Below are 21726 nucleotides of genomic sequence, written 5' to 3' on the forward strand. Positions count from 1 at the left end.
TAAGTAAGGGGAGATGCAGTGGGACTTCAAGCCATATGTGGTCCTCTTAAACTGCACTGCTTCCTGTGTACTGAAGCTATTCTGTAGGGCTAGAACAGAGCAGCCACAATGGCAAGCTCCCTGCAGGCTGAGTGCTATCAAAAGCCATCTTGTATTGTAGGTCACAAGTTACTGCCTACTCTTCAGAGTACTATAAGGCAGAGCAGAAAATGTCCTTGAGTGTTGTGGATTTAATAGTGTAACACTTCAGTAAGATGCAGGAGCAAAATAACACTGAATAAGGATGGCAGTTCTCCCTCTTTATAATTCAGCACCAAGTAACACTGAACACAATCTCAAGCCAGGTATTAATGTAATCTATAGCTTAAGTAAGCATTTGAGCCAGCTTTTTTTAACCTAGAGTTGCCCTCTTAATCACAACACTCAGGCCTTGATTTTATTTTTATTTTGAAAGCAAGTTGGGAAAGTTTACAAAACCTGACCAAGAAAAAATTATGAAAATATTTAACTGGATTCATCTTTGGTTACTTCTTATTGCAGTTCCAATAAAACATACACCATTTCTATAGTTCAAAAAAAGTCAGAAGGTCAATCAACATAAAAACAAGAGGTGCTTTCTTTACATATTCATAAATATCCACAATATTAGAAAAGTTGTTTTGCAAAGATTCTTTTTCTGGCAGTGTTAACTTACTATTATACACAGGCTACAAACTTCTTCCTAAGCCTTTAATTACAAGTCGAGCTATTTACAGACTGCAAAATATTAAGACGTAAAACTCCTTCATAAATACGAAAATAGATCATCTCGCAAAGATCTTTATACTTAATCAAATATCTGGCTGCCCCTCCTCCCCAAAAAAAGGTTATTTGTTTTGCATAGAAATGTAGTGACATGCAATATAAACAATAGCATTAAGTGCAAACAGGAATTATTCAAGTGTCTTTAGTTGTACTGGCAAAAAATACCAATGTTCTGTTACACATAATACATCAATGCCTCTCCAACAAATATAAGTCTACTATAGCCCCTTGTCTGCGCTGCTTTTGAGGGGCAGCAGTTCACATGCATTCTCTTAGTTCCATTTTATCAACCGGCAACCTCAACAAAAATAGCTTATAACAGACATTTAAATGAATTCAATATAGAAAGATTTAAAGTGAATTAAAAATATCTTTGATCTCTTCAGGGAACCTAGCAATGTGTAGAAAGTGTTTTAAAAGAGCAAGAACTGCTCTCATAAGAAAGTCAGAAATCATGATAAAATCCAATCACAATAAAACTTTGTCACATCACTATAAAACAAGGAGTTTGCTGACCACATGTTCGTATTCATGTTCATCAGTAGCTGTCAGAAAATGGCCCCCAGTAGAAAAGCACCCTCAGGTAGGCAGAAAAGCTAGGAGTATTTACTAGGTGCAACCTAGATTCAGCTTTACACAACCAAAGGGATGAGACGTGCCAACTGCATCCAGACCCTTGGAAACACTGGGTTTTAGCAAGCTCTTAGCTATTTTAAAATGGCCTTTTACTCCAGTTTCATACACATGCCTCTTTTCCCATGCAGACCACGAACCCAGGAAAGGCCTGAGCCACTATTCCTTGGCATTTCTCTTTCTGACATCTCCACCTCAGTACAAAGAACTAAAAAATTTGATAGATGTGCCCTATGCATGTCAGCTGGCTGTGCTTAGAGTGGACATTTAAGAAAATAAAATTTTAGCCATGCTGCTTTGTAAGAGAGCTATTCAGAGCAGGGAAACACTTTAAGAGACAGTGGTGCAAGAAAACAGATGAGGTCACTGAAATAGGTGCCATAGAGATACCCCAAGCCTGACTGCACAGGCTTTGCAGTCAGTGTCTGAGAGGGCAACAGGCTTCATGATGAGGTGTCAGTGCTGACAACCAGGGTTAATGCAAGCCACAGAGCGGCCGGAGGCGTGCGTGTGCTCTCCGATGAGGCTGCAGGCAGTTGTAGGATGCTGGACAGCTTCCTCACAGCCTGGTGATCCAGAAGTAAACTATTCCTTATTATTGCTTGTTTGTCTGAAGTCACACACCTAATGCATCTTGTGACAACAGAAGCTGGTGCTGATGGTTTCCCTCCTGAAAGATTACAGCTGTATAAAAGATAAAAAGAGAAAGAGGAAAGAGAGGAAAAAAAAAAGGAAGCAGGCACTAGGCAGGCAACTAGCTGGCGATTGAGTTCTGCTGTTTCCCTGTCCTCAAAGGAAGTTATACGCACACAGCGCCAGCCATACAAGCTGCTCCACTCTCTGCAGACAGGATGCACAAGACAGACTACTCTACAGATCAGCACCTTCAAGAGGCAGAGAGGTGTGGGCCAAACGGGGTGATCTTGGTAAGGATAGGCATTTTCTCTTTTAAACTGCTAACAGCTGCCTAATCTAGCGTGGACTGTGCTAAGTAACTCAGCAACACTGGGTTTCTCATTTAATTCTTCGCAGACACTGCAAAGTGATAACTGCTGCTCAGGTTAACACATATTTCACAAGAAGAAGTCATAATTATAATTTACAGAATAGTTACCTACACCTCTGGAAAGATAAGCATCTCAGCCAAGAACGAACTAAGGCTTTCTCCTTAATCTTTTCTTTGAGATAGGAAACGAGTAGGAATAGTCTTGCTTCCATCAGAGACTAGCTTACATTTTTCATCCTTACAAGAGGGCAGGAAGAGAGTGTAACAGGCTACCTGGGTGAAATTCTGATCTCCACTGCATCACCATGCAATGCGTACCTCAATTAGGAATGATAATATAGGTTAAAAAAAAAATTAAAGTATTTTAAAAATCTCATGTTGTTGGGACAATGATAGTGGAAAAGGGCAAGATGGTGCACAAACGTCATCACAGAACAAGCTTTCCCGTACATCACATCCCAGAGCGGGGATCTCTGATGCTGGTTCCAGGAAGCAGCATTAAAGCTCATGCCGCTGATTTTTTTCACATGTACCTGCTGGTGGAGAGAAGGGAAAAAAAAAAAAAAAAAAAAGAAAGACCATCCTATTCAGTGACAGGAGAAGCCAATGACGACAACAGCTTCTTCCTGTAGAAGAAAAAAAAGTTAATTTGGGACAAGCTAATTTTCTTCAATTTGACAATTCAAAGCCCTTCTGCGAGTCTACTGTCTATCCTCTTCCAAGAGCACTTGTGTGGCCTGCAACACTGCTGGCAACTTCCCCTGAGCAGGGGATTCCTGTCCTCTATCAAGCAGTCTGGTTTTAAATAAGGAGCCATCATTACTGCAGTGCTACCAATGAGATGGGATGTCGTACCAGAGAGGGAGGTGAATGTGACCCCTCTAGCTTAGTGGTAATAGTCAACTGTAAGCTAGATACTGTATTTAATTAACTATTCTGCAGAAACAGATCATTATGCCCATTCAGCTCTTTAGATCTAAGAGCCCACACCCCCCAAAAGCTCAGTACAACTGGTACTTTCACTGGCAGTTTCTCCAGAAGCCCAGAAATGACAATGCCTGGAATATGGCTCTCCTCTTTGTGCCCTGGGCAAATCTTCCTCCACGTTTGGGTTGAGGTACATGAAGAGCTGTGCAAGGAGGAGAGCGGTGCTTACCGCATCCTGCCCTAATGTATTACACATCATTACCAAATCCCAAGGGAAAATGAAACACCAGGGAACAGATTATTCTTGTTAATCACAAAGTACTTGTCACGTGATTCAGCCTGCAGATTGCGACCAGCATGAGGAGTTTTGTTTTTGCTGTTTTTGAAAGAACAGCTTGTTTAATGCTGCAACAGCATTCACAGCAGCTCTGGGACAGCATTCCTGGTCAACACAGCTCTGAAAGCCCGTTTCTAAAACAGAGGCTCCAAATCACGTGCACTGCTGCAGAATGTTAATGCAAAATCTGCAGTGGTTTAGAGCAGCTGGTCAGTCAGAGAAAGAGGGAAAACCTAAGGGTTTCTCTTTCTACCCAACATGGAGCTTAAGGCCTTGAAATGCTCCATGCTGGGATCCAGGTCAAACTGTTTACATGGTGCCTGCTCTGGCTGCTGCCTCTTGGAAGGACTGTGGGGCCCACATGGCCATTCTGGCTGGAGTAGTTCCCCCTCCTAATGCAAATCAGGGAAGGGAATAAGCACAGTTTGAAATAAAGTTAAAATAATCAGTCTCTCCAGACACTGTCTGCAGCTATCTGTTTGACAGCCAGTTTCCACCATCTGCTGAGTCTCTTTTGAATGTGAAGCCCAGCACTATAGAAAAACAGAGTTTAAGCGACTGGGAACAACTGTTCCCTCAAGGACACCTTCAGTTTGAGCCCTCTCTTCATATGTCACAAGTTGACTGCATGCTGCCACTTGCTGAGATGTTGGAGGAGGTCTGAGACAACAGGGCAGGACTGTCCCCATCCTGCTCCCTGAAGGGCCATGCCTCTCTCTGCAGCTCAGTGGAAGGACTAACACTAAACAGAGGCTTTGTAGACTCTAGCGGAGTATTTTTCAGTAGGTCATCTTCCACCTCCATCTCTTCAGAAGGGAGACAACCTGCAAACACTTGTGAGGAGCCATGTCCCTCAGAGTTCACTGAATTTTCAGCTGGGAGCTTTTTGTAAGACAGTGGCTCAGGCTGGGCCAGCACTAATGGCTGATTACACGCTGGATCTCCACACGTGTTCTCAACAGGGCAAAACCCATTTTCTTCCTGGGCCACTGGCCCATCTGAACAGTCCATATCCTCTTCTTGTCCTGGTACAGGAGGAAATTCTGGCCTGTGAGGCTTGGCTTGAAAGGGGGGAATCTCTGACACACCATATTTACTGCTACTCAGGAGTTTTTGCCGAACCTCTGCACCTAGCTGGGTTGGGTCACACCTACTGACAGTAGAAGACAGTCCCCCAAACAGGCCATATTCCTTGTGCGGCAATTCAGGAGAGAGTGGAAGTGATCTGCATCTCCTCCCAGGAAGAAGGGAAAATTCTTGCCAGTCTGTGCTATATGCCTGCCGGAACTGGGACTGGCTGGCTTTCAGGCCTCCACCTGCCTCTGGAGAATGCAAGTCAAACACAAGGGAGATCACAGACTTGCTTGGCATGTCAAAGAATTTGATCTTCCCCCCCTTGAGGTCCTCCCGGGCACTGAAGGGATTAACTTTCCGGCCTAACCCTTTGTTTGGCGTGTAGTAGGGGTCCTGCACATTTATCTTCCTGGAAGGCTTGCGGGAGAAGATATCCGACTGGCTGCGTGACAACCAGATATTCCGACGCGGACGGGGTGACTTGGGTGGGATTTTATCATCCAGGGAACTCAAACGCTTTACTCCTGGTCCTTTTTCAATTGACCCTGAGTAGAAGAAAAGAAATACTCTTAGCTTAAAGGAGCTATATGCCTGCATGTCTGCTCCCTCACAAAGCCTTCGTGACAACTGTAAAGAAAAAGCCGCATTTCTGATATTCCAAAGTATCTTCCATAAGCACATGTTTGCTCATTCCTTACAAGTTCCTGCACAAACACAAGGACACCATTCCCTTCTCCTCAGTGTATTATTGGTTTCAAATGTGGAGATTTGGCAGCCCTGTCCACAGGACCTTTTAAATGTAAGGCAGTCAAAACTACATTTAAAATATTCTCTCCTCTTTACTCATGCCTCAGGCTAATTAAAAGTCATCTTGAAGACTTGAGGAAATGCAAATTCAGTTAATGCCATCTTACTTCCCTAGGCAGTGAAACTGGGACTGCTTCTTTATCATTTTATGACCAAATTTGCCATCCACATTATGGGGGATGCTAATTTGGCAAGGCAGTATTGTCTTCAGAAAAAACAAAGGAAAGGAAACTCTATAAAAATTTGGTAGGAATGAAGAAGTCTTTCCCTCTTCTAGCCAAACCCTGTATTTTAGGGCCCTTTCAAACCTCCTCGCTGCCAGTACATTGACACAGCAGAGATGGCACAGGGTAGTCCTGGAGGAGAACAATTTGCATGTTTCTAGATTTATCATGACTTCCAGCTTGGCCAAGATCTCCTTATGATACTCAACATAAAAGAGAGCAAGTACAAAACATAGTTGCCAAAAGAATTGGGACTTTTCCCCCGATGGGAAAAGTCTAAGACCAAAATAAATGCCCCTCCTGATACCATGAAGAGTTTAAATCATTCCATCCCAGCCTTCATTCAGTACATTATCCAATACAGAAACTAGGAGTTTGACTCTAATGAGTAGAAGTTAAAAAGTTGTACATATGCGTGTGTATTTATTTGTGCACATGCGCATACACACATACCTATATATATATAAATAAAAGCTGTATCACTAGAACAGGATGGGAAAATTGTAGTTGTTTTAGGAAAAGATGGCTAACTTCTTGAGGGTTTGGAACACGCATCTGCCACTGGCTCTCAAGGTGCCTCTGAAGAGCTGTGGTAGAGTAACAACAAATGGATATAGAGAAGTGATATCTCCTTTTGATTACCATTTCCAGAATAAGCACATACAGATTTCCACTTTTCCCTTTAAATACTGCCACAGTTTAGACTGTAGTCACTCCACCTAGGAAAGACTATGCAGGTCAAAGAGCAGTACATAACACTTCTCCAAGAAGATGCAAATCTGAAATGTCCTCCAAAGGGAGAATGCCAGGGGGAAAAAAAAAAAACCCAAACCACAAAGCATACACAAAAAAACCCCCAACAAACCCAACAACCAAAAAAACTCCAAAACAACAAAAAATTTTCCGTTTTAACTCACACCTCTTTAGATGCTTTCCAGGTATGGGAGACCATGCACTCCATGTGGTTTGCAATACAGAACTTATTTCAATCTGTAACCATATTACAGATAGATGTATATGTGTATATATTGTGTATTTATATATACACAATATGAGAAACTATTTTTACTGTACTCTAAGTTTCCAATGCCAGAAGTCTACTAACATAAAAGATACCTAAGTCAGAATATGCCCCAGCCTACAAGAACTGCTTGCAGTTTGCTCCCCACACCAGGTGGCACTAGATGGCTTTAGAGAAAGCCCTTCAAGGCCAGCATTCCCAAGCAGATCTGGGATTCATCTTTTCCCCAGTCTTTCAGAGTATTTCTAGGTACTTTATAATACTCTTGCATCTTCTCTGTTCTTCCTCCTGAAGAAATTTAAGAAGCTTCTAAGTGTTACATGTAACATACACCAAAGAAATTATGTATATGCACTAAGTATGGCAGGGACAAAGCAAAAGTTGATGGATTTTCATATAATATTAGCAACTTACAAAACCATTCCCAAATTAACTCTAAATTTCCCCTCAAGAGCCTGTGGGCAGAATCTTTTGAGGCACTTTAAGAAACAGTTAGCTGTTCTTTCCCAAAGGTCACTCTGCAGTGCAAAGTATACATAGCATTTTCCAGAATAATTTTCAGGCTTTGAGTAAAATCATTCATAAGCTGTAAATAATACCATATATAGCTGAAATCTCAGTCTCCAAAATATGAAGCATTGTACCCTCTTGCTGTTAGCCTGCAGCAATGTTGTACAGACACTTACCTTTGGGTTTCCTTTCACTGTTGTCAAGGTTCAAAAACTTTCTCTCTCTCTCCGAGTCCTCATTTCTCAGGCGGTTTAAAATCTCCTCCAGTGTTTTGACAATATCAACAAATGAAGGACGCAACTTTGGATCCATCTGCAAATGCACACAAATCAAGTAAGTTCATGTGGGTTTGTTCATGCTATTCTACTTACACAGTGGACAGACAGAGGGACAATCTGAAGGAACTGAGGAAATTCAAGATAATTTTAAGATGTGTGTTGTCATTGCAAAAAAACTAAGTAAAGCAGGGGAAAAGTAGTATTCTGTCCCAGTTTATGTCTATTATACCTCTCACATTTAATTATCAAGTTGTAAACATTCTATGATGAGGATGCATTTTAAATTGAAATGATGGGAAGCTGTTAGATTAGCTTCAGAGAGGGGTTTGTTTGTTTTAAACAGCTTTCATAGTTCAAGGATTTCTTTCTGGACTCTAGTTACCAGTCAGAGATTATATATCAATGTTATTTCAAAACATGCCTGAAGCAGTAAGGATTAAACAGAGCAACTTGGCTATGTCATTCTTTAAAAGTTTGTAATTCTTCCATCATCTCCTTGTGGCTTTAATTAAAACCCACCTAAATGGCATTGCTGATTTTAAAGTTTAAAATGTTGTATCCTTCCATCTGTTAATTAGCCTTACTACTCAGTGTACTGGTCTGTCTTGTGAGGAAGCAAGATTGGTTATATAATTTGGCAAAGTAATACAATAGAAAAAATCTGTCTTTGCCCAAGTAAAATACCCCCCCAGTCATCAGTATGTATTCAGTTTGTATTTATCAGTATGTATTTATTTATTCACCCTAGTAGAAATGGATCTCTAAACAAAGTCCAACACTAAAATTGTACTAGAGGGCAAGCAGCTTAATTTAAGTAGTAACTCAGAAGGCATTTCATCATTTTGAACATTGGCCCTGTATATATGTTAGAGGTTTAACTACTGTAAGTAGTAACGTCTAACTCAGCAGCTGAAAGTTAACCTCATTACACTATTAAAAAAGATTCTGTTTGACGTGATTCCTGTTTCCAGCCCTCTAAAGGCTTTTTCAGAGCAGACAAGCCCAGACAGATCTCACCTCTAGTACAAAGGGAGCAGTGGTGCTTTGTAAACAAAAAACCCCAAAGACCTCCCTGGTACTGCCTTGCAGGTCCTACAAGATGGATCTTTCTGAAGAGAACTGGTATGATCAGCAATGCCAGAACACCTTCTAGCAACACAGAGTAAAGAGCTAAAAATTGAAGGGCTAAATACGTACAGCAATAAAAAACAAACAAACAAATCACACTTGAAGAGCTCAAGAGCAGCAAGAAAGTTGTTCTAATGCAGCAGCTGGAATCTCTTGGCACGGGAAAACATCTTTTTCTGCTTTCCCTATTGCACTGAAAGAGTAGGGCAGGGGGAACACCAAAGCACACACTCTGTACTCTGACAAACTTACTAATTTGGGAAGCTTAGGGAGCTCTTACAAGCTACAGGAAGTAAGAAGAGCTCTCTGGCTATTTTAATTTGTGCTAGGTAAGATCCAGGACAAGAGCAGCAATGGAAAAGTGACTCAGAATAATATTTGCCTTTTCCATCCCTGAGCAGTCCAGATCTGCTCAAACGGAATACAAGGTTCTTCCTCAAGGCAGCAGTTGCCCACAGCTCAGCTCATGCTGGTAAGCTTTTTGCATGATCATGCATGATTACGTTTATAAGTGTTCGCACGAGTAGGCTTATAGTTGTTGAGGAGCCTTAAGTTTTAGACTTCCTTGCATGTACTTATTTAAAAAAATACTTTATAACAGCAAATTAAAGCTCATACATGTCAGTTTTTACTGGTTTTCTTAGGTTGCCCTAAAACACATTTCCTGGCTGTAGAAAACCCCAGGGCTTTGCACATTAGTTCAGCTAATCAGCTGAGCTATACAGTTTACACTGTTTGTTGACCTGTTAAATAATAGAAAGCTATATAAACGTCCACGTCTAAGAGCAAATTATCACACCGATCACCTATTACTTAAGCACAGTATGCTTAGGAAGATATAAGAAAGCCTTATCTGTTCACCTTTTTCCTTCTACTAGGTAAGTGGTAAGTGAATTACAGCATGTTCCACACTGAAATCAGCATATTAATGGCTCGATCACAAGACAGTAATTTCCACTTTCAATGCAGGGAAGGGACGTTTATTATACAGGAAGCAGCATTTGATGATAATCAGTAGGAGAAAATCCTTTTTCTCTGAACACAGCAAATTCTTATATGAGAATATAAGATCAGACGCTTCCCCTTTCTTCATGAGTAGTTTTACTCTGAATTTCACCTATGCTGAAAAATTGCTTTGAATCATGCACCATGTGTTTGGATGCAGTATGATTTCTGGAGTCTACAGGTTGGAGTTGAGATTTCCAAAGTCAAATCCTACCTCTAGCAAACCCAACCCTTTAGTGCTTACATAGTCAAAACACTTCATAAACATGAGTCAGACATACCACTGTCCTGGTGAAGCAAGCTCCACTGTACTAAGGTGAAATTAGAGGAGTGAAGTAGCTTGTCCAGAGTAAGTTCCACAAACATTTTTCGAATTAAATTACGTTATCTTGTGTCAAGAGCGGCAGTCACCCCCACCTGCTCACATCCTCACCTTTATACTGCTCTCCCCTTGAGCATGTGCATTTGTACTAATAGAAAGTAAAGAGGGAGCTTGGGACAAAAATAAGCATCAAGAGCATGGAGAGATGAGACTTTTCTTACAAACACTCACTTGGACACAGTGCTGGTATTGGCTCCAGCATGGCCTGGCTGTGGAGTCCCAGGCAAAGTTTTGTGCAATAAAATTTTTAGAAGTTGCCTCACTTTAAGTTGTGCAAACTGGACATTCCCAACTTCAGCTGAATCTGGTGGAAGTTCACGTTCTCTTACTTCATATAAACCAGTTTACTATACAAAGTTACTAGCAACCTCTGTTATGGGATAACCCACAAAAGAGATCTACTTCCTTGGAATTTTCAAAATGAGGAGCCATGAAGGCATCCAGCACTATCTATCACAATTTTACTTGAATAATTGGCAGAAAATTTACTCCATACAGTGCATTGCCTATAGCCTTACTGATATTAAATCATTTGGGTCCAAGTTTTTTTTTTTTGGAACACAGGCTAGGGATTTGGAGGTTTATCCCACTTTCCAAAAGGCAGCATATAGAAACTTTAGAGTAGTTTAGTGCCTGCTCTTGATTTGTTTGTCCCCTCTGTTGTGAGAGCAACTCAAAATTCTTTCTTCACAGCTCAGTAGGTCTGTACACAATAACAGCTGGATTTTGTCAGCCCGAGGGCCAACCAGTGTCAATAGCGTACAACTGGTTATGATCAGCCTGAGCAGCCTGCAAGAAGCTGGTCAGTGTGCCAGACCTGTTTGTTTGGCATGACAGAACACAGAATTGCAAAAACACAAGACAGACCTTTTTGCAAGGGGAAGGGTTATAAAAACTGCATGGAACTTTCTGGGTTATCAGAATGTACGCTGCTTTTATAGGTAGGCTCTTCAAGTCTCTTCTGTAAATGCTTTAAGCTCTATCTTCAAAAGCCAGAGGGATTTAGAGAACTCCAGTTTAGGCCTCTCCCCTTCAAGATACTCACATTACAGCAGTTGAAGGCCAGCTGGAGGAAGTCAGGGGGACAGTCTCCCACCATGTGCTGGAAGGCATCATAATCTAATCCAAAATTCTGTACAAACAAAAACACAGCACAGACATATAAATGAGGTCTGCTATCTGGCCCAAAGCATCTTCTTTTCAGGGGCTCCCTACATGGAGTTATCAGGAACAACCATGAACACCATCTCTCAGCAGCCACATACAGAGGATTTTGAGAAAACTTCATGCATACTCCAAACTGCAGCATTCCCAGTGGGGATTACTCGATACAAGATACCTGTAAGAGAATGAGCTGACTTCAAAGCCCATCCTTCTTCCTGGACTCAACTGCAATCCATTGCACTTGAAATATTGCCCGTGTGGATCTGGAAACAATACCTTATCCTATGATGTTTCACCATGGTGACTTTCACAGTGTAAATTAACAGCCTGCTATAAAACCAGAGGCTTCACTATGATGAAAATTTATCAGTTAAAATGGTTAATTTTTCAGTGGATGGTAGACTGGTAATACAAATTATCCAGTTACTTAAATGCACTCCTATAAAATCTGAAGGGCAGAGAAACAAAAGGATCTCTTATTTACTGTAGTTCAAGACCTAAGCAATTTTGCATTTTCAGAACTGGAGGGGGAAAGACAATTTGGAAAACCCCCCATAGAGGGCCAAAAGTTGCCCTGCAGATGGGACTCAACCAAAAAGGCAACTGAAGAAAGTAAGAAGTATCTTGTTTGATTAGTTGATTCTAGCTGAGATCCACAGTGCTTAGCACAGCCTATGCAAAAATAAGAGTGAGCTTATTTTAGCTGCTGCTAACATAGCTCCTGCCCCTTTCACGAGGAGGGACTACTTAGTGGATGCAGTGTGCCAAAAGAGCTCTGTTCTGAATCTGGCAAGAAGTCTACATGAGCTATCACTCTACAAAAGGAAGGTCACTGCAATGCTCTCAGTGTTCTGCCAGTTAGGGGCAGAAAGGATTTCCCATGAGGACTGCAGCTGGACAAAGTCTCTGTGAAAGTGTCTTCAATGGAGCTTCTTACAATAACAGCACAGAAGAACAAAAGCCTTTTATAGGCTATTTTTAATGTAACACCTATTCATCGTATCTTTGGCAGCAGTGCCAGAAGTTCTAAAGGCCAGCCATTATCATGGCATACTTACCACCTCCCACCAATGTTATAAACGTAACCACTTACCTCTGTGCGAGGGAGATAGTCTGGATCTGCTTGTATTCTTGCTATAATCTCACACAGAATTATACCATAGGAGAACACATCCGCCTGAGAGAGAAAAAAAATAAATAGCCACATGGTTCAGCTATGAATACTCAGTGTTCTTATCTGCCGCTGAGTTTCTCCGTACCCCAAATGGTTATCGTGAAACAACTACACCAACACCACAGCCTTACAACACTAAGCAACTGCATTATAGCTAACATTTTCCATGTGAAGAAACACATGCTCAGAGTAAAGTATTCTTGTTGCACAAATAGCAACAATAACTTTAAAACTCTTTCAAGAAAAAAGAAAAAACCCACCAAACCACTCTTAATTCAGCAGTGTAAAAAAAAAAAAATTAAAAAAATCCTTCCTTGCATAAAGAATGGTGAAGTTGCATTTGATGTCTTACAGATGGGAGTAATTAAAAACATAGCCAAAACATGACATGGCTATATATCACTGTGGTTAGAAAGTCAGGTTTAGAATACACATGATCACAGCTTATCCAGAACATTAATGCTGTTTTTAAGAAAAATTACATTGTTTTCTTCTCACAGTTCAGTACCTCTGGAGAAAACAGTGTCTTTCCCAAAGCTTGAGATATCCAGTAACACTGTATACCAGCATCAATTTCCATTGAAATTTCCATGATGCTTAGTAATCACTTATCTGACTACCCCTGGAGCTGCACAGTTCCTCAGATTTCCACCCACCTGAATTTATCATGTAATAACATTTAGGAAAATATGGAATACAAGTCTACAGAGAAGAAGCCAGCATCCCTCATCCCTTACGTATCAGGCAGGCTTATATGTCACCTTTCATGCTGATGAGGCGACACCTGCTTCCTCTTTAGTTCTCCATGCCCTAGGGTTAGTGAAGAATGTGGCACCACAGATTTGGGTACTTTATTATTAATTTAGGCCAATTGGAACTCTTAAAAAAAGCTTTGAAATGGTAATTATTACATTCATTACTGAGGTAGCTACTGCTTTCCTGCAAGTTAAAAGTACCTCCAATTAAACGGACTATTGACTGCTAGCTATAAAAAGGTACAGGATGTGGGCTTTATCACAGAAAAAAATGCACTCACAGGGCTGAAGTAGACTATGTTACACATGGGAGAGAAAATCCTGTGTAAAGAAGAGCTTGACTGAAAATACTATTTCTAAAATGCAGTGTGATCTGATCCTCCTCTGAAAAAAACATTTCCCAATGCCACAGATAGGAAAACTTAGAAATACCTTTGGAGAACATTTTTATCCAGATATCTTTACCTTAAGAAATGTTGTTTTTTGGTTTTGTTTTTTTTAATTAAAATAATTGTACAAGTTTACATACAGACCTTTTACTTCTACCCAGATTTCACTAATGTATGGTCAGGGAAGCAACCTCACTACATTTCTCATGAGACTTGGTTAAATTAAGTTGTGTTAGGTCAACAAGCCATTACCATATTTCTGCATGTGGGGTGTTTCAGAATGGAAATAGCATAACGGTGAATTATGCTAACGGTAATTCTATTTCCATATAAGAATCCACACCATGAATTAAAAATATTAGCTATTCAACTCATACTCTCCCTTAGTCTGAATGACCTACTGAGTACAGAAATGTCACAAATGAAAATAACAGTAATTTTAATATTATGGAAATTCTAAATCGTGTATATTGAAGAGAAACATCTGACAACTAAAGGCCATTTATCTCATGTACCTACCTTTTCATTGTAAGGTTCATCTCTGAGAACTTCTGGTGCCATCCAGAAGGGTGAACCCACCACTGGTAACTTCTCACTATATAGATATGGGACAGATGGGGGAAAGGAGGGAGGGGGGAGAGAGAGAAGAACTATTAATTAAATGCTCAGGCATTGCTACTAACTTTCCAAGTATCTGCAGAAACTTTCACCAGAGGGAAGCCGATACAAGTGGGTTCCATAACATACTGTATTTTACACTGGTTTCCTACTGGAGTCACTGGAACATTCAATAGCAGGAGGAGAAGATGAAAGTAAAGGAAAGCTTCAATCACTCACTCATATTTTACTTCCAGTTTCTAACTGCCTGGCCACTTTAAAAAAAATATTATTTTATTTTAAGGTCACAGCTGTTCAATAGTTTTGGTTTCCAAACTCCTGACAGAGTGAGCTCCTTCATTTACGCATAGAAAGGTTTGTGGACATCAGTTTTGGGCTAGATGTCAAGTTCTCCATTCATGCAGCAAGACAAGCAGGTATCCATCCCTACATGTATACCAATAAGCAGCTCTGAAAGTATTCAGCATAGCCTGCTTGCAAGCTGTATTTAAAAAAAAAAAAAAAAAAGTCAAGACTGACCAGATGAATCCTTTAATAGGGCAAAATTAAAAGTAATCAGAATAGAGACAATTTGAAAAATTTGCAATGTTTTCACATGGCTGAATACCGGGGCCTTAAGAAAGGCCTCCAGCTTGCCACCCAGCCGACCCTGAAGGAATACCTATTTAAAAAAAAAAAAAAAAAAAAAGGCCTCTGAAGGCCTCAAAATAGCATGGCTTGCTTGTCAGCAAGCTGAAAACAACGAAACTGCATTTCAAAATGGAGGTAAGACTAGATCAAACCAAAATGGTAGCTAACGTAACAATTTTATTATGTTGTTTGTTTTAGTATCAAGCTACCTTAACTTTAGCTATTACTGTAGTCTCAGTTTTCAGAGCATCTCAAAACTGGGTATTAAGAACACCTTAAGGCATCTGTGGTGCCTTCCTGATTTTGTGATGGGTTCGTACGAATACAGCTGAAGCTTTCAGCACCTTAAAGGGCAGAGATTCCACAGGAGCATACAAAATACACATTGGCTGTACTTGTCAGTAGTTTGGAAATTAAGATGTTCACTTTGTTAAGCTTTTAGATCAGTATTTCATCGACATTAATGCAAGCCTTCAGACCTCCCAAGATACAGTTTTAGGATATGTGCAGTTTAAAAACAGTGCATATCGGAGATCAACTTTTATTGTTTTCTTTGTGGTCAAAAAAGCTGGAAGACTTTTATTTATTTTATGCAGAAGCACACACTGGAGAAAATCTGACAGCACAGTTCACAGTCAGAATACTCTGAAATACACAAGTCAATATACAGAGAGTACAATGAAATCCTTATCCTTGATCTCCCTAACAGAGGGATGACAAAAGGACTATTTCCAATTGTGACAATAGCTTGTGACAGTCACCTGTGCATTCCTCAAATGAGTTAAGATTATAATTTCATCCTAGGGAGAGCAAAATGGTGAGCTACTGTTAGACAGTAATTTTAATATTTCTTTGTTGTAAACCTGGATCTTAACAACTAACCCGGAGGTTAATTGAGAATAATACTGGAATGCCACTGAGTATTGTTTACAAAAATGGAAAGAAGCTAATTAAAGTTGTTTGGAATCAACAGAGGACATTTATTACAAAATCATCCCAATCCAGAATGCTGGACAGTATTTTTGTGTTTGCTTTGTTGTGGTTTATTTTTTACACCAAAATTCCCAAGTACCTGATTAGAAGATCTACTGAAAAGCTTGAGTGAATCCAATACTCACTGGAGCATTTTTGAAGAATAAATGTCACCACTAAATCTATCAAAATGAATGGTAATTAAAGGCTGGAACATTTTGGTCATCCAGCCTGCAGTTCTAGACTGAAGACTGAGGATATTCTTTGCAAATTTTGTATCAGAATGCAATAATGGCCTCAGGGATCCGGCTCATTAGAGCTTCTGACCTGCAACTGCACTGCAGCTCTTGCTGTATTTTGATTAGTTCACGTACCTGTGATCAGGAATTTTCTCTGCTAAACCAAAGTCTCCCACTATTGCTGAGTATCCATTCTCATCATGTTTTATTAAGCAGTTCTGAGGGAAAAAAAACAAACACAAACAAAAACCAAACAGAAGAGTTATTGTCTGGGCATGAAACCCATATACTGTTTGTTTTATTTATTTTTAATCTGGAACGAGACTACAAGATATTGTTTGGAAGACATTAATCTGTGAGAACCTTTTGCCTGAAAGCAATCACCCTTTTCCCCTACCCTGCCCTCTGCACAATCACATGTCTGTCAAACTTAAGATGCTGCAAACAGCCTTACACTTAGTTAATAATCCACTTAAAAACTTGCTGAGAAAGCAGGCAGCCACAGGCAGCACGTACCCAGCTAGGTTCTAGCAAGAATTAAGATGATTTAGCTCCCTTACTGCTCAAGTATGCAATACATGCTGTTCACTACGACACCTTAACTTTTCTCTTTACAATTTGCCTGTACCTGACCAGAATACAAGATCAGAGCAGACTCTAAATGCCTTTGTATCTTTTGCTACATTAACTACTGAAAAGGAATTCACTGCTTTGCAGTAGATTTTCATCAGAAAATACAAGATATGACGAAGTTATACATGCTTTTAAAGTCTCAAATAAAATTCTTTATTCTACAGTACACCATAAAACATGACTTAAGGGAAAAGTCTAATAGGGAGAACCTGTCAATCTTTTCCTTTCAGATGTGCCCTCCAGTGTCAGGAGGGAGGGAGGGCAATTTAAGGACACACACAGATAATTCTGGTCTGGCAGCATCACATCACACGCAGGGTATTATCGATTTATTTTTGTTATTTATTTACAACTGCGAAATATGCTTTGACCGTTCCAGTACCACATCTTTTCCCTTCTCACCGAATGAATCGATAGCTGACTTCCCTAAGTTTTTTTCTGTCCTGCAATACGTGGAGCAAGACAGAGAACTCATTCCCTTACCACATGCCTTGCTCTGTATCCTTCTGCAGGCAGTACAATAGCAGTGACAGGCAGCAAAACCACTGCCGACTCCTACAGAGTGGTACCCTGCATTAATTAGCTAAACAGCAGGAAACACTTTCAAGCTTTATTGTGCTTGGATGTACAAAAGCCCCTCACTGACCCCGGGGCATTAGCTTGTCTGTATAATGCAACTACCAAGAAAAGTGAGTCCCTTGTCTAAAAGATCAAGTTCAGGTCATCACTGTTTACATTATTCAGAGATGATTGTGGCTCAGGCCTTGAAGTGAGTTTTCTTCCTGCCAATTAAAAGGTTAAGCAAGCCACTCCTGCAATCATGTAAAGAAAATACATGCCAGCCTCTTGAAACACATGCCAGGCTCCTGAGATGCAAAATTTTATTTGTTTAGCATGACTCAAGTATAATAAGTACAGTTAGTTTGGGGATTCATAAACATGTACCAAGTTAAATCAACCATGCTTGCCCAAAGAGCAGCAAAGCTTCTCAGTTACGGCCTTTGTTATCTTTTATCAAAGAGCACATTCATTCAGCTTGCCTCTGTTTAAACATTTGGTCACTATAAGTGGACTTAAAACTGAGAAGGATAAAACTTTTCTGAAAAATCTTACTCAAATGATTCAGCCAAGGGGAATTTCATTGTGTACCACACAGAAACAAGTCTGTGAGGACACCAGAGATTTGCAGTGTACAAGAATGCTGATACTAGTTTATGCAGCAAAATATCAGGTTATTTTCCACCATAGATTTCTCAGCAATTTAAGATGATTCATAATTCAGCATTTAAAAAAAACCAGCCCCTATGATTCCTAAAAGAACTAGTTTTAAGATCTAGATTTCCTTCTTGCATTATCTTTGACTATTTACATTTTGTTCTCTTTGAGTAGCAAGACTGCTGTAGTTCATTTTACCTTCTGGGTTTTGTGGGTTAGGATTATTCTCCAATGACCCCTGGCCTCCAAAATTTCAGGGCAACATTTGAATCCAGACTAAGAACTATTTTCAACATAACTAAAAATCTGTAGAAACATTTCTACTGACTTTAAGATCTGCAATAATTTACAGGGCTGCTTTGATACCAAAAGGAGGCTTAAATGCAACATCATCCTGACAGCAAGTTTTCCTTCAGCTTCTTACCGGTATACAATTACATCCCATTAGACAACAATACATCACCAACTGAAGATGAACAATCTTACCCCCACCAAGCCCCAGGCAGTCTCAGCTCTCAGGTACAGCACTGAACTATTGTACAAGTAGATTATTCCTAGATAAATCATAAATTAAACCAACAGAGCATCCAATCTAGCTGCCAAGTAATGCTACCTGACAGCTCTGAGCTCCTTCCCAAATGAGCAGGAGCTGCCTGCAGCAAAGCTAGGCTCCCTTTCAGTGCAGGCCTTTCAAGAAACCAGAGTGGACACCCTACCGCCGTGGGGTCCAGAGGTCCTGCAGGAGAGGCCAATACACCATGACGAGGCAATGGGGGAAAGCCTAGGGCTACATTTCTGCTATAAAATACCGATCAACTGTTCTGCTGTGGTGGGCCACACAATGTTAAATGACATAAAGAAGGAAGCTAAACTATTCTCTTTCATTAGTGGAAGCTTGCCTTTTGTCTGCATATGAAGAAGTGCTGAGTGTGAATTTAAATTCATTGGGATACGTATTGCAGTACAAGAGTGACTTTTTTTATTCACACTTAAATCAGCCATGGGCAGGTGACATGCACCAAACAAAAAAATGCCAGTGTCACTACAAATGCTCACTGTACTGAAACTAAACTAATTTAATTCAACTGGGGCAAATTTTTATGTAGCTAAGCACCAACTTCCTGGAACCCAGAAAGGATGGAAGCCTATTCCTACCAAAATCAGTAGTAAAACCCTTCTACAGATACCAGCATGGTCTGGCGTCACCTTTGAAGCTTGTACTGCTTATTGAGGACAAAGTTTTGCAGATGGTGATGCTTCATTCTGTGCTGAGATTCTCCAAGTGTTCAAGGCCAACCCTCAGCACCACCATACTCCTTTCTCCACCCTTCCCACCCTAGTAAAGCCATTACACAACACTGCACCAAATCCACAGCACAGATAGTTTAGTTACCAGATTTAAGATGCAATTCATAAAAAGGTGACTTAACACAGCCCACAGTAACTGGTAGTTCACATGCACTCAATGAAAGACATTTCTAAGCATTCACATTCTACTGCCAAGATAAATCAGGATCAAAAAAGGGGCAAAGCTTCATTAGAGACTAAAAGGTTGAAAAGAGCTTTTAAATTTAAGCTAGAGGTGGTATCTTAGTAGGAAAAGTACAATAGAGCATACTGCACTGTTTCTACTGACAAAGTGATACTTCTCAGTTTCTACAAAAAAGAAAATACGTGTATCAATTTGGTACGAAAAAGTTTCATTAATGGATTTTGGCGCAGAGACGCAAGAGTTCAAACCCCTCTCTAGTGCAAAGAGCCTCTCTAGAACTGCCTATGAGGTGAAATGCCAAGCAGCTTTATAACACAGGCTTTAAGAAAATGCTTTCGACTTACTATTGCATTATTTGTATAAGCTGCAAGGCAATAAAACATGATGACCTTCCCAAGCTTTCTCTTTGGACCTCTACAGACAGGGATGTTCTTTCCTTTGGCAGCTCACATGGTCAAAGAGGGCAGTATTTGACTTCAGCTGGGTTCTCGAGGGTTTTTTTCCCCCAAAATGGGGACCCCATCAGTCCTTCCTGAGGCAGTCTCTTAATAGAAGCAAGAAGCTCTGTACATGAGCCCTAAAGAGTTAACAGAGCTGTTTATGCAGAGACAGATGTGAAAGAACATAAAGCCCCCTTTGTGTGTTACAGGAGCTTAACATCTGCTTTGCACAGCATAATCCTACTAAGACGAATGCAATATTCTACTCTCCCTTTTACACAAACAAAACCGAAAATAGACTCAAGAGTTTCAGAGCTAAAAATAAGTTGCTTAGATGAAGAAACCCCATCGTTTTATTTTACAATATGACTTATAAGCTAAACTCCTCAGAGATTTTATTGCACTCCAGAAAATACAGGAATGCTACTGCAGTGTCATTTGCAACCCTTTGATGACTGTTACTGAATTAAAATACTGAACGGCCAATTAAGATGTATCAGCTGTTTTTAAAGTGCTATCCCCTAGGAGAAACACCACTGACAAATGTATAACAGGAAGTTTAGAATACTAGCTACACTTTTGAAACTAAACCCATTATGTTTAAGGGACAGGCTCCATTTGGGTCCCAAAGTACCAGTAAAAGTTTAGTATTGTGACTATCATTAGAAATAATCATCTGTAACAGCTAATTTTTTCAGTGCAACCCCTCCCCTGCAGTGCAAAATATCCAGGCAAGAGCTTACTCTAGCACAAAGGGGACCTTACAACTGCAGCAGCAGCAAGTATGAGACTCATCAGACAAAGGTTCTGTTCATTGCTTGGGTTTTATTTTGTTTTATTTTGTGTCAAACAAGCAAACAGCATACAAGGTAGGAAGTCAGGGTATGTCACTTTCAAGTCCAAAGGCAGTGAATATATGTTACATGAGATAATCCACAGTAATTGCTCACATGCATGTTTCTGTCCCGTAGTAACTGAGACTACTCCTCTCTCAATGAAAGAAGAGTGAGCCATTACACATTTACTGTGAAGTGAAAGCAGATGTTGGCAGGAATACACACATGTACATGTGTGTGTATATATATATATGCCTAGAAATTAGAATTTCTTCATAGATTTTATCATCAATGGAGCTCACAATCTTCCCTAAAACTGCTCACAACCTACTACTGATTGTAAGACCTTGTTTTCAATTGTACATAAGCCTGCAAAACTAAAAAGCATTTGTTTGGGGGTTTGCCTGTTTGTTTTTAATCAAGAGCTTTGGTAGTGGGCTTTTGGGGAGGGAGGTGTTCAGCTAAGACAGCTCAGCTGCTTGGGACAACAAACTTAGAATATGTGTTGCAAGCAAATTTTGAAAAAATGAAAATAAAAAAATCCTCAAAAATATTAGCCTATGGTATCATACCAGATTTGGCATGTTCTCAGCTTGAAACATGATGAGACTTCTGTGTAAGATGCACCTTTTGCCACCCCTGCAAAAAGTAGACTGGGACAGGACATGCTGTGTGAGGAATTTGAAAGAGTGAATAAGGTGACAAGACAGAGCAAGAGTCCAAGTTGGGGCTGGCAGGGACCAAGACCAGGGCTTGAGCTAGGTTCTTGAGACGTGGAAAAAAAACCTGGAGACTATTACGGGGACATAAGAACTGCAGGTATAGCAAACAGGTGGTGGTGGGGGGGAAACAGAGCTAACCTGGAGCAGCAGAACAGGGGGAGAGCTAGAAATGGCTAAACATACTAAAGACAAGAATGCAGAAAGATAGCTGGGATAAAGCATCAAGCAGGAGCAATAGGAAGAGGGTAATTGCAGTCAGCCAGACAAGGAGATTGAACAGTAAGGTTGGGGGGCAGGAACTGGGAGCAGAA

At 40.3% G+C, this 21726-nt stretch overlaps 1 protein-coding gene across 1 annotated transcript in view; it reads right to left on the bottom strand.

Annotated features, from left to right (window-relative positions):
- Positions 1–277: 277 nt before the first annotated feature.
- The window catches only part of TESK2 (testis associated actin remodelling kinase 2), an 86802-nt gene continuing 65353 nt past the window's right edge, over positions 278–21726 (bottom strand). Inside the window, exons 6-11 of the mRNA XM_075508654.1 lie at positions 16213–16295; positions 14138–14213; positions 12394–12477; positions 11182–11268; positions 7520–7655; positions 278–5326 (exon numbers count right to left, since the gene is read on the bottom strand). Coding sequence (XP_075364769.1) covers positions 4314–5326; positions 7520–7655; positions 11182–11268; positions 12394–12477; positions 14138–14213; positions 16213–16295 — 1479 coding nt within the window. The 3' untranslated portion in view covers positions 278–4313. The remainder of the gene's footprint in view (positions 5327–7519; positions 7656–11181; positions 11269–12393; positions 12478–14137; positions 14214–16212; positions 16296–21726) is intronic.

Source organism: Mycteria americana, chromosome 7, assembly GCF_035582795.1.
Source record: "Mycteria americana isolate JAX WOST 10 ecotype Jacksonville Zoo and Gardens chromosome 7, USCA_MyAme_1.0, whole genome shotgun sequence".
In the NCBI taxonomy this organism is placed as follows: domain Eukaryota; kingdom Metazoa; phylum Chordata; class Aves; order Ciconiiformes; family Ciconiidae; genus Mycteria; species Mycteria americana.